Genomic DNA, 13,409 nt, shown 5'->3' on the forward strand with positions numbered 1-13,409 from the left:
CTTCTCAGCTCACACCCATGTTTCTGTCCACCTCATGGTTGTATACAGGGGAGCCTAGCCTATCAGAGTCCAAGCTATCAGGGACTATCAGTGGCATATCCCATACGAGGGATATATACTAACTAAATGACATCCTCCTACCATTTCCTATAAATCCCCAAGGTCACACATTCCTTCCCCAAAGTGTAAGACATCCCTTACTCTCCTGCCATTCAGGAATCAGAAAGCCTCATACAGGTGTGTGCTATGAACCGTTCAACAGTCATGTGACATGGGACTTCCCCCTTCCCCTGAACCTATTAAAAGGGATCCTCTACTCTGCCTTGAGGGCCTGAACTTTCCTCAGAGCCTCTACCATACTATCTTTCTATGGTGCTAATAATTCTTCTAGCAATCTTTCCCCAAAAGGACACACACATACACACATACAGACCTACACAGGCACACACACACACACACAGTGAAGTGAAGTGAAGCGAAGTGAAGTGAGGTGAAGTGAAGAAGACTGAGTTTGAGATGGTTGAACTCCCACATTTCTTGCATAGCAAAATAGTTAAAATATATACCTTCTTTTTTTGTTTATACTGGGTTGTTTTGTTTTGTTTTTGTTCTTCCAAAAGTCCCACTACGAAGCCCAGGCTGGCCTGGAACTCACTATTATACCACAAAGTATTCTTCATATCGAGCTCTTCTCCCTCCCACCTCTCAACTGATAAGATTAGGCATGTGTCCCTGTGACCCAGTTCATACTCACAGCTTCTAACCTGGCAACTGCCTGAACTTAGCCCTCAGCCTTGCCTCCATCAGGGAAGCCTAAGCTGAGACTCCCACCCAAAGATTTTTTTAAAGTGATATTTTTAAAGACAGACTGCCTGTGTTCTGATTATTCTCTGTACACACAACATCCAGCCATTACATTGTTCTGCCTTGAGGAACCTTTACCTGACACCCAATTATAACAAACCTTGCTGTCCCCAGTCTCAGCTCCTCTTCAGGAGCAAGAGCCTGAGAGGACTGACTCTGAGATCAAGGGAGACACTGCCCCTGAGGTAATGAAATTTCCTGAGTTGAAATGCTGGCTCACTGAGACAGAAGGTTCCAGAAACTCTCTTCCTGACCTTCCCGTACTGTCTTCAGACCTGTTCCTGTTTGTTCCTGTATGTTCAAATCACATAAAGAAAGCAGGACATATAGATTGTCGAGTCTCTAAAGACAGAGATCGAAATTAGTCAGAGATTTGCAGCAGCCTGATTTCTCCTCGGGCTTTGAGGAGAAGCTGAGGGCTTAGAAAAATCAAACAAGAAGGACGGATCTGGCTTTCACTCAAACCCTCCAGTTTATTAAACAACAGGAATGTGAAGGCAGCTCACACTTGTTCCTATTTCCAGCAACTCAGTCATATCCAGTAAGGAGAAAGAGAAAGCCACCAGCACCAGTAGAGGATCACATCACTGGTCACTTGGCGGGGTGACAGAGGGCTCCTTGTGACCAGACGATCACACTGCCCAAACCTCTGGGCAATACTGAGCCTGTAATAGGCAGAAGCTGTGTTGTGGCCGCTGGAAAAATGCCCCGTGAGCCGCCTCATTCTTCCTGGCCCAATCTGTCTCCCTCCCGCAGTGAGTGCGGAACAGGCTCAGCTCGGCTCCTCTTCGCTGTGCAGTAAGAACTCACCAGTATGTATAGAAGAGAAGCAAAGAGAATTGCAGCCACCCAATGCTCTGAAAGCAACTTGGCTACCTCCTGGATCTAAGGAAAATGAATTATGCTCCCTCTCAGCTCAGACCCTCTTCCCACTCAAACACTAGCAAGGACAAGAGCCTGATTCTCCACTCCCTGGTGCTCTGACATTCTCCTTTATAAAGACGTGAGGGTAAACAAGTGAGCCAGGACAGGGAAAACAACCATACAGAATAAGGTCTCAGGGCAAGCCTCCAGGCACCTGAGGGGCCTGAGTTTGCAGGCTCTTTGAGGTTAATATTGCCCGGGGCCAGAACCTTCAGAGGCGGTGTCCACGTAAAGACACTGGATGATCTGACGCTTTTAAATTCCCTAAACAGACATAACTCCCACTCTAATGGCCCCACCCCCCATTTCCACCACCACCCCCAATCCTGACTCCTGTTGAACTCTGGTCAGCACAGCAGGACTATGCTCCTATCTGAAGAATATATGCAGCCCGCCCAGCCTAATCCTGAAAACTAGCCGGTTTCAAGGAATAGAAACCGAAACCGACTCTCAATTGGAGTCCCCTCCCCCCTGGGCCCTGATCTAAAAAGCAAGATCTGCTTCAAGACCAGAGGTAGAAAGGAAATCTAAGCGATCAGACCTCGGCTTGGTTCTCCTCCTCCCAGAAGGACTCCAGACCTCTGCAACTCGTCTCTAAACATCTGGGTCTGGATTCCAGTTCTGGATCTCTCCATAGAGAACTTCTGCCGGAGGACAGCAACGTTTATTGTTTTGTTTTGTTTTGTTTGTTTTTGTTTTTTTCTAGGAAGAAAGGGGTGACGGTCCAGGAAGGCCACTAACATTGAATCACACATAATAACTCCTCTTGATCAGGTAAGTAAAAGTCTCTTAAATGTAGCTTGGCCACCCCCAATCTTCCTTCCTTATAATAAGAACGGTAAAACCGTGAAAGCAGGTCATGAGACCTTGGGGTCTGGCTTCTTTTACTCAGGCAGTGACCACAGCAGAGCCTCTGTCTTCATTACCACACAGTCCTGCTGTCTCTTTACTGTTCAGATCTATGTAAGCCATCAGCCTGGAGGCAAATGCCTACCTCACCTGCCTATTCCTGGCCTTGTGAGTCTTCTAATGGTGGCTAAATTTGAAGAAGGAGGACAGAGTGTGCCAACCCATATTCTCTTGGAATCTAAGATAGTGCCTCTTCATATCTCCACACAATAAATGCCTAGGATTAGAGTGGACCACAGGCAATATCTAGGACATTTGAAAAAAAAAAAATTGGGGGGGGGGGGTTGTTTCTTATCTGGACCACCCATGGGATAGAAATCTCAGGGTGACTTTTGAGTATAAGGTAACTTAATGATCTGTTTGTCTGACTCCATTAAAATATTTTATTTGCGTTGGAGAAGGTGTCGCTGTTTAAGGATCCACCTCGTTCACTAATCTGCACATTTATAGTCAGTGAGGTGGGAGCTTTTCAAATACCATCTTCCCAGAGCATGTGGGTTCAGCACTGTCTCCATCCACCATGAGGAAATTTATCACACTTTCCAAAGATAAATAAACATTGTGATTTTTCTCTCCCGCTTTCCTAATAGTGATCAAACAAGGAAAAAAAATGAGGGTTTTAGCACACACAACGATGCCGGTTCACAAAAATCCTTGATTTTTGGTTCATTACTAGTCCAGTCTGGTTTCCGTGTTTCCATGAGTCTTTCTGAGGGAGATTCATAATAGTTGTGTGATACACAAACTACACATACAGCCCTACACACACACACACAAATTCCCTTGTAAATTTTACATCAGGTAAGCCATGAAATTTATTTAATGCATTATAAAAAGCATGTTTTCAAGTTAATTAATTGAAATAACTTAGATAGGATAACGTAGCAGCAGGGGAATTGTGAGGTCCCTGCCACCTTTCATGCAGCTATGGGCAAGTGTGTACGAGCATGCTCTACGCTCTGTGTGTCTGTTGGGAGACTCAAAAGATACGCCTCACAGGTCTCTCTTCCCAGATCAACAGCCACAAGGATCTATATTTTTTTAGGGATCTTCAACCCAGTGCAGAGAGGTAAAATAGGAATATAATCTGGCTCAAAAAAAGGAAATGGAAGGCCGCTTGAATGCTAGTAATAATTCTAGGTGCTCTTTGTAAATACTGGATCGGTGTTCTGAGCCACAGTATCCCAAGGCTGTCCACACCAGCATTCCTGTGTGTCTTCCGGAAGATGCTAAAGCTTCACACAGTTATCCATGCCCCTTCCCAGTCTGCTTGTAATATATGGACTTCAGCAACCCTCCTGAGAGTTACTGGCTCCTGTGTGCAGCTGTGACCTGCACCATCCCCGACAAGGTCCATCACTGGCTGCTCAGGTGCGCAGGCAGATGGGAAGTCTCCATCTCCAGTCACAGTTACATAAATAGCTCTGAGAAAAACATGGTTTGCTCTCATCTTCTGCTCTAGTGAATGAAACTCACAGTCAAGTAAAGCAGATACAGAACTAGACCCTAGCCAATGACGGGCAAGGAAGAGGGGGGAGAATTGCCTTGAGGACAAGACACTACTAAATGTCACACTACTAAATGTTCCTCTGTCCCCCGTCTCTGCACACCATTGCAGAATGTTCTCTCCTCCTGAAGTTTGTCTAACTTCATTCCCCTGGCTTCCAGCCAGCTTTGCCTCAGACTATACCAGCCCACTCTGAGGCCTTTCCACCCAGCTCAGGACCCCTCGGCACTCTGAAGCAGGAAGCAGGAAGTACAACTCTGGCTGTTCCATAGCATCTCCAGTCTCACATAAGAACTGCTGGAGGAAGGCCCTGAATGGTTGCTTTTTTTTTTTTTTTTTTTGGTTTTATTTTTTTTTGTTTTTTTTCAAGACAGGGTTTCTCTGTATAGCCCTGGCTGTCCTGGAACTCACTCTGTAGACCAGGCTGGCCTCGAACTCCGAAATCCACCTGGCCTCTGCCTCCCAAGTGCTGGGATTAAAGGCGTGCACCACCACTGCCTGGTCCTGAATGGTTTCTATAGTCACAGGCTTGGCAGGCTTGCAGCCTCTATAAAGGTGTGATATGTGAGGGCAACCTTTCCCATATCCTCCCTCTCACTGAATTCTGGAAATCGTTGCAGTCATTTGATAAAGCATTTTGGTCTATTGATGAGTTAACTCTAAACCAAGTTCTGTATAGTTGGAGAAGCTGAGGGTATCTCCTTTATCATTGCAATTCAGTTACATGGTGCATATAAAAGAGGACAGAAAAACTGATCTCCAAAATTGTGAAATGTGTGTCCATATAAAAAGCGACAATTGGGCCGGGCGGTGGTGGCACATGCCTTTAATCTCAGCACTTGGGAGGCAAAGGCCAAGTGGATTTCTGAGTTCGAGGCCAGCCTGCTCTACGGAGTGAGTTCCAGGACAGCCAGGGCTATACAGAGAAACCCTGTCTCGGAAAAAAAAAAAAAAAAGCGACAATTGGTGACAGTGAGTAGATCAAGGTTCCCAAACAAAACCCCTCAGCTTGCGTCAAGTCCTCTGTTAATTAGGATTGTCTTCGTCGTACAGACAAAAATATGGAGTTGCATTGCAGGGACGAAACCTTGACTTTCTTACATACTCTGTGTATAATTCAAGACTGGTTTTTAGACATAGTGTTGTAGCCCTGTAATCTCAGCACTAAGGAGACTGAGATAGGAAGATCATAAGTTTCAGGTCAGCTTGGGTACAAAGGAAGATTCTGTATCAAAAAAAAAAAGACTGTTTGTTCATATGTCTCTATTTCTTTGCTCACAATCAACAGTCAATAATGAATACTACTTATCTAATAGGGTTTGAGGAGTATTAAGTGAGATAAGGCATTCGAAGGAACCAACTCAGATTCACAGACACAGGACCTTCTCGCTGTGTACTAAGAGTGGAGGAAGAACCCGAGGAACGGCTTCCTCGGAGACCCTAATAAAACCAGAGAGCCTCACCAGGGAGCTGAAAGGTCCACAGACAGTGTGACACGGATCTTGTCATGAAACCATCACACAAGTCCTTTGAGGTGGGTAGCATGACTTTCTGGTGCTTGAGGAAGAAAACGAATTCCAAGAGTAGGTCCATGTGACGAAGAGCTGAGCTCCTCAAACATGGAATGGCCTCTTGACCACTGTCTTCTGTAGAGGATAAGTACAAGTCCCGAGACTGAAGAGCAAGGTGCTATTGCAGAAAAGGTATAAGTGAAAGGGGTACCCAAGGAGCTGGAGAAATAGCTCAGTGGGTAAGAGCACTGACTGCTCTTCCAGAGATCCTGAGTTCAATTCCCAGCAACCACATGGTGGCTCACAACCTTCTGTAATGAGATCTGATGCCCTCTTCTGGTGTGTCTGAAGAGAGCTACAGTGTACTCACTTAAAAGAAAAAGAAAGGGGTACCCAAGGCTTGGCCGTGAGCATTTCTACAGATATACAAATGGGTATTCTAGGGACACCTCCTCCCTCAGTGTGAGGACAAAACAAGTCTCCAGATGTTCCACTGGGCACTCCCAATGGGACAGAAAGGCTCTATTTGAAAAAGAAAAAGGATTTAGAATGGTTTTAATATTTATTGGGGTGTGTGTGTGTGTGTGTGTGTGTGTGTACATATGCTCAAGCACACATAGCTTTCAAGAATCTGTTCTCTCTCCCCCATGTGGGTTCCTAGGGTTGAATTCAGGTCATCAGATCCAGCAGCACAATGTCCTTAGCTACTGAGCCATCTCACTAGCCCCAAGTTATAGAATGTTTTTATTTGTATTCAAGCTCAAGAAGAAAGGTGAATTTGAAGAGAGAGAAGCATAATAATCACTCGTGATAATGGGACTTTTCAAGTCCATCAGTAAAGAGCAGTTTGTGTGTTGTAACTTTATGTAGAATCCACTTGGTTGGCCAGACAGAATTGGTGCATGCATCCCTTTAATCTCAGAAGGCAGAGGCAGGTGGATCTCTGAGTTTGAGGCCAGCCTGGTCTACAGAGTGAGTTCCAGGACAGCCAGGGCCATCCAAACAGAGAAACCCTGTCTTGAAAAATAAGGAAGGAAGGAAGGAAGGAAGGAAGGAAGGAAAGAAGGAAGGAAGGAAGAGGCTGGGCGGTGGTGGCACACGCCTTTAATCCCAGCACTTGGGAGGCAGAGGCAGGTGGATCTCTGAGTTCGAGAGTTCGAGGCTAGCCTGGTCTACAGAGTAAGTCCCAGGACAGCCAGGGCTATACAGAGAAACCCTGTCTCGAAAAAAAACAAAAAAAAACAAAAAAACAAAACAAAAAAAAAACAAAAAAAAGACAAAACAAAAAACAAAAAAAAAGAGAAAGAAAGAAAGAAAGAAAGAAAGAAAGAAAGAAAGAAAGACCCACCCACTTGGTGATTTCCCCAACCCAATTCTCTTCTCAGTCCTGCCCTACTCCCACAAATGCTATAATTTCATTGCCAACAATCAGCCAACAAGAAAAATCCTCTTTCATACATCAACTTATGCACCCCTAATAACAATAACACTACCAACAGTAATGTACAGAAATGTACAAATATAAGTACTGAACAAAGAATCAGTGGTAGGCCATTTAGAAATTTTCTTGATTTATTTCTTGAAGTTTGTGGCAGATGAGCATTTACTAGGGGGAAAAAAAAAAAAAAGGATGTTCCCAGATAAACATATCATTTGAAAGATGAAAGGACAGAGTGTGTGCTTTTTAGAAAAGAATAATTAAATTATACTTAAGGCTTGCAGGCCCTCCCTCACCAACATGTGACTTAGTAAGGAGAGCTGGCTGCTAGTGCTTTCAGTTGTTGATCCTGTCTGGTCATTTAGATTGACACGGGGGCCTGTGTGATCTGTGTAACATTTGCTGTCCTGCTTCTGGAGTAGAGCCCTTCACACAACAGCTGCCCAACCATCCCCAGGAATGTCCCTCCGTGACATGCGACTGTCACCTGGATTGCTCTGTTTGTAAACAAAACATCTTTGCGACTTCTCTGGTTGTATGTCTGAACTCCTGAGGCTGTGCTGTAAAGCCTGTCAAATAGTATACCATCCTGCGTCTAACACCCCAAATCTTCTGCTCCTATACAGGCTGCTCCACTGCTCCCCAAGATGGCAGAGACCCATTATGCTCCACTGAGTGCGTCCTTCCCCTTTGTCACGTCATACCAAACAGGCTGCAGCAGTTTACCTGAGGTCAGCAGGAGCACTGAAAGAGCTTTAAGAGAAGGAAAACTCCTGGAACTGGTCTATGGAGTCAAGGAGACTGTGGCAACATTGTCCCAGATTCCAGTGAACATCTTTGTGACTGGGGACTCAGGCAACGGCATGTCATCTTTCATCAATGCGCTTCGAATCATCGGCCATGAGGAAGATGCCTCGGCTCCCACTGGGGTGGTGAGGACCACCCAGACACGGGCTGAGTACTCGTCATCCTACTTTCCCAACGTGGTACTGTGGGACCTTCCTGGATTGGGGGCCACAGCCCAAACCGTAGAGAACTATGCGGAAGAGATGAAGTTCAGCACATGTGGCTTATTCATCATCATCGCCTCTGAGCAGTTCAGCTCGAATCATGTAAAACTGGCCAAAGTCATCCAGAGCATGGGAAAGAGGTTCTATGTTGTCTGGACCAAGCTGGACAGAGACCTCAGCACGAGTGTCCTATCAGAGGTCCGGCTTCTACAGAATATCCAGGAGAATATCCATGAGAATCTCCAGAAGGAGAGGGTGAAGGACCCCCCCATATTCATGGTATCCAATCTAGACCCTTTACTATATGACTTCCCGAAACTTAGGGACACACTTTATAAAGACCTTTCCAACATCAGGTGCTGTGGACCCTTAAAGACCCTTTATGGCATTTATGAGAAGATCATTGGTGATAAAGTAGCTGTCTGGAGGCAGAGAATAGACAGAGAGTGCTTGAGGAATTCTCTCGGTGTCAGAGATGATGACGACATGGGGGAGTGTCTGAAAATATACCGATCGATATTTGGTATATCTGATGAATCACTTCTGCAGGTAGCCCAGAATATGGGGACAGTAGTCATGGAGTACAAGGCCAACATGAAGTCCCAAAACTTGCACACTCTCCGAAAAGAGGACTGGAGACTGTGGATGATGACCTGTGCCGTTGTGAATGCACTCTTCCGTTTGTTTAAATGTCTCCCGTGTGTATGCGGCTGTTTCAGACGCATGAGACATAAACGCATGCTTCTCTTAGTTGCCCAGGACACCAAGAACATCCTGAAGAAAATCCTAAGGGACTCCGCAAATCCTTCCGCAAATCTAGTGTAAGGGTGGCCTGGTTCCCTTCTCACATGGAAGCCAGATTACCTTAGGATCCTCTTCCCTAGAGCCCTATTTCTCCACTAGAAATCAAGAGATATAGTAACATTTCCTGTAAGGATTTTAGATTTCTTGAGAGGAGTTAAAGTCACCCATTTCCCCTGTCTCCATTCTAATGCATTATTCTACTGAGGGACGGAGACAAGTAGTGATTAAAAATCATTGACCATGATTCTCAGATTTGGAATATAGAAATTTTGCTTTCTGCTATTAAGTGTGATATATGTCTAAATCAATTTTCCTCTGAAACAATAAAGTTGGTTCCTCTTCATTAGCCTTTGCATTATTTCCCTTCTTCCTTTCTCTAGATATCCCTGTGAAGAACTCAATTGGTTCAGAGGAACACTTACGTCACATTTGGAAGCAGCAGAAGATTGTGGTAGCAAGTGTTTTCTGGATTCTTTTTAGTACTAGGGACAGAACTCCAGACAGTGGAGCAAGGTGGTAACCGTTCACACATTCAACTGCCAGGTCCCCAAAAAACAGTGTCTTAAGAAGGAACTCAGGTTTACATGAGTGACTGTCAGAGCAAGAGAGTAATGGCATCAGTGGACTTCATGCTAGACCATTTGAGGAGAATTTGCTTAAGATATCTCTTCCAAGTGTGTGATAAGGGCTCAAAGAGATTGCCAGGAGACAGTGCTGAGTTTTGAGCCAACACAGTGAAGACTGACCTTTGACCTTTGCATGGCATCAAAGGGCAGCGAGATACCTGAGGTTGGGTGATACAAAGGGAAATGAGGTTTATAACTCCTCGTTCTTGGATCTAGATAGATGGATCTGTAGGTAGGACATTTGCTGCTCTTACAGAGGATCTGAGATCTGTCCCGGCACCCACAGCAGGTGACTCACAACTACCTGTAATTCCAGAGAATCCAATGTTATCTTCTGGCCTCTGTGGGCATCCACACTTAGGTGGTATACACTCACGCAGATACATACACACAAATAAAAATGCATATTGAAGGCGGGTATGGTGCCACATGACCTTAATCCCAGCACTCAGGAGGCAGAGGCAGGTAGATCTCTATGAATTTGAAGCCAGCCTGGTCCACAGTGAGTTCCAAGACAGCCAGGACTGTTATACAGAGAAACCCTGTCTGGGAAAACACACACACACATTGAAATGTTCCCACAGTTTCAGAGGTGAAAAACCAGTTAGAGTGGGCTGTGGGGTTAGTATCTGATGAGGGCCTCATCCTGGAAGGGGTGGAAAGAGGATGCCAGGCAGCTTTAAAAAGACCTGTCTCTCTCTTTTTTTTTTTTTTTTTGGTTTGGTTTGGTTTGGTTTTTCAAGACAGGGTTTCTCTGTGTACCCCTGGCTGTCCTGGATCTCACTCTGTAGGCCAGGCTAGCCTCGAACTCTCGAACTCAGAAATCCGCCTGCCTCTGCCTCCCAAGTGCTGGGATTAAAGGCGTGTGCCACCACTGCCAGGCAACAACCAACTCTTATGAGGAAGTAATTCAATGTAAAAGAACACCATTAGTCTCTTCTAAGGACAATGACCCCAGGACATCTTTACTTTCTACCAGGCACCCCTCTTAAAGATTCCCCCATTTCCATCCTCCACAATGAGGCCCATCCTTCAGCACAGGAAGCACCAGGAGATGTAAAACATACCTATCCCAGATCAGAACAACAGAGTGCTAAATTATTGGCTCTTGACAAGAATAACCAGCTATATGAAAGCTGCAGCTGAGGTAAAGGGAAGTCACGTGGTCCCAGGTACCTGGAAGGAAGAGTAGGATGAACTAAAACCATGTCCTTACTGCCCTTTCTTCTATTCCTGTCCTTGATGCCCACTGGCCAAAATCCCAATAGCCTCTCTCTGGACTGGCTGATCTTTGACATTGTAACATGACATCACACATCATAACTATCAGTCATAACTATCTTGGGATGCAGACAGCCCAGGGGCTGCTGCGCGGGTCATGCACATACACAGTGAAGATGCTTTAGCTAAATGGATCACTACTAGGAACTGTTTCGGTGGTTGCTGGAACCTCAGGACCTCTAGACAAGCAGTTAGAGCTGAGCTGTCTCTCCAGTCCCCTTCCAAGACTCTTCCTTTTCCTTTTATTCAACATGTGCATATATACATCATTTCCTCTGTGAAAGTCGTTCGAGAGAGATAACCCAGACTGAACGACCTAAGAACTTGGAAAACGAATAGAGAGGCAAGTGCGGTGGGAGGGGGGAGAAACCGGAAGTAAAGACAATCGTAACTTTAAAACACAGGGTTTCCTGATACCAAATCCAGACAAAGCAGATTGTGGAATTCCTGGTCAGGTCATTGAGTTCAGAGAGGAAGTGCTTCCGGAACTAGAGCACAGTAAACACAGAGGCCTGGTGGAGGAAGAAAAGGCTTGGTCTTCTGTTAGAGGCCAAGGCAGCCGAGAGGGTCAGAGGGGAAGGGTGTGGCCAGAGAGAGAAAGGCACTGAGGAAGCCCTCAGGCTTGTTTCTTAGCCAGATGTGGAATCATCAAAAGGTTTTAATTAAAAACAAGGGAAGCACCAGGTTCACTCTGCTATAGAAAATGTATATATATATATATATATATATATATATATATATATATATATATATTCCTCTTTGCTTACCTTGGTCTAGTTCAATCGTTTAAAACAAAATCGTCCCACACAGATCCAGTCTGTTAAATCTAGACTGTGGGAAACAACGGAACAATCGTGCTTGTCCTTAATTTTCAAGAAAATAATTAAACTATGAGTTATTTTTCTTTTCTTTTTTTTTTTCTTTTACTCACTTTTTTCTGTTTGCTTATCTGCTTACTTGTCTCACTTTCTGAGACGGGGTCTCACTATGTAGATTGGGCTGTCCTGAAACCTCACATGTAGACCACTAGACTGACCCCAAATTCACAGAGATCTACCTGCCTCTGTCTCCCTGGTGCTGGCATTGAAAGTATGCGTAACTATGCCTGAGCCTTTCGTAACTCTTCTACTGCTGGAACAAAACACCGTGACCAAAAGAAAGTAGAAAAGAAAGTGCTTAGTTGAGCTCACAGATTCAGAGTGTTAGAGTCCAAGATGACAGAGCAAAGACATGGTGGCAGAGACATTAGCATGCTCACACAGCATGACCACGGCAACTCTTATAAAGGACAACGTTGAATGGGGGCCGGCTTACAGGTTCTGAGATTCAGTCCACTATCATCATGGCAGGAAGCATGGCAGCATCCACACCGACATGGTGCTGGAGCAGCTGAGAGTTCTCCATCTTCACCCAAAGGAAGCCAGGAGCAGACTGTCTCACAGGGAGCTAGGAAAAGAGTCTCAAAGCCCACCCCCACAGTGACACACTTCCTCCAACAAGGCCACACCTCCTGATAGTGCCATCTCTTGAGCAAACATATTTAAACCACTCTACTGATCCTCAAGCGGGAGACAGAGCTAAATGGGAAGGCTTAGGCTTTGGAAACCTCAAAGCCCACCCCCACAGTGACACACCTACTCTAACAAGGCCAAAACCCCAAATCGTTCCCAAATGATTTGAACTGGAGACCAAGCATTCAAATATATGAATGGGGCCATTCTCATTCAACATGCACAACTGTGCATAAAGAGATGTTAAGATGCAAATGAACTGTGCTATGCAAGGCACTTTTCGTTCCTGATAATGTTAAAAAAAAAAAAAAAGTTTACACTAAGTGTGGTGGCACATGCCTTGAATCCTGGCACTCAGGAGATAGAGGCCAGTGTATTTCTGTGAGTCTGAGTCCAGCCTGGTCTACATAGTGAATTCTGGGACAGCCAGGGCTAGGTAGAAAGACTTTGTCTCAAAAATAAAAAAAAATAAAAAAAAATAAAGTTACAAGCTGGGGGCAGAGGGGTTGCTCACCTTTAATCCAGCACTCAGGAGACAGAGGCAGGCGGATCTCTGAGTTCAAGGCCAGCCTGGTCTACAGAGTGAGTTCCCAGACAGCCAGAGCTACACAGAGAAACCCTGTCTCAAAACAAACAAACAAATAAAAAAACTTACAGTGGGACTTAGTCAGATAAGTCCTTATATTTTTATCTACTAAGGACTTAATTATGTGAATTCTTATAATGAAGAAGATAATTTTGTAATTTAATATTTAAAGTTTTTCCTACATATACAGTCATAATGGCTGTGTATATTTATGGGTTATGACACATGTGTGTAGTAAGTAACAATTAACTCATATTCTATATATGCATTACTTCAGATTGTGTTAGATGTTAGACCTCAGATCCTCTAACTACTCAACTGTCTCCTAGAGATCAGATCTCACATTCCTGAAGTCTCTTTTCCAGGACAGAACTAATAAAAATGCTGAGCTGTGGCCTTGAATTTTTCCATCCTGCAGTAGCTGAAGAAAAACCTCAT

General features: G+C 44.7%; 1 protein-coding gene across 2 annotated transcripts; it reads left to right on the forward strand.

The window, feature by feature from the left end:
* The first annotated feature begins 2,144 nt into the window (after positions 1–2,144).
* Positions 2,145–9,313, forward strand: LOC114629668 (immunity-related GTPase family M protein 1). Of its 2 annotated transcripts, XM_028777740.1 has the most exons (3): positions 2,145–2,562; positions 5,521–5,738; positions 7,780–9,313. In XM_028777740.1, the coding sequence occupies exons 2-3, from the start codon at positions 5,712–5,714 to the stop codon at positions 8,986–8,988; spliced, it is 1,236 nt and encodes a 411-aa protein (XP_028633573.1). In that variant the 5' UTR covers positions 2,145–2,562; positions 5,521–5,711; the 3' UTR covers positions 8,989–9,313. The 2 variants fall into 2 exon arrangements, with proteins under 2 accessions (XP_028633573.1, XP_028633574.1); XM_028777741.1 differs by lacking the exon at positions 5,521–5,738.
* The last annotated feature ends 4,096 nt before the right edge of the window (positions 9,314–13,409 follow it).

This window comes from Grammomys surdaster, unplaced genomic scaffold (assembly GCF_004785775.1).
Source record: "Grammomys surdaster isolate TR1022 unplaced genomic scaffold, NIH_TR_1.0 313, whole genome shotgun sequence".
Classification (NCBI taxonomy): domain Eukaryota; kingdom Metazoa; phylum Chordata; class Mammalia; order Rodentia; family Muridae; genus Grammomys; species Grammomys surdaster.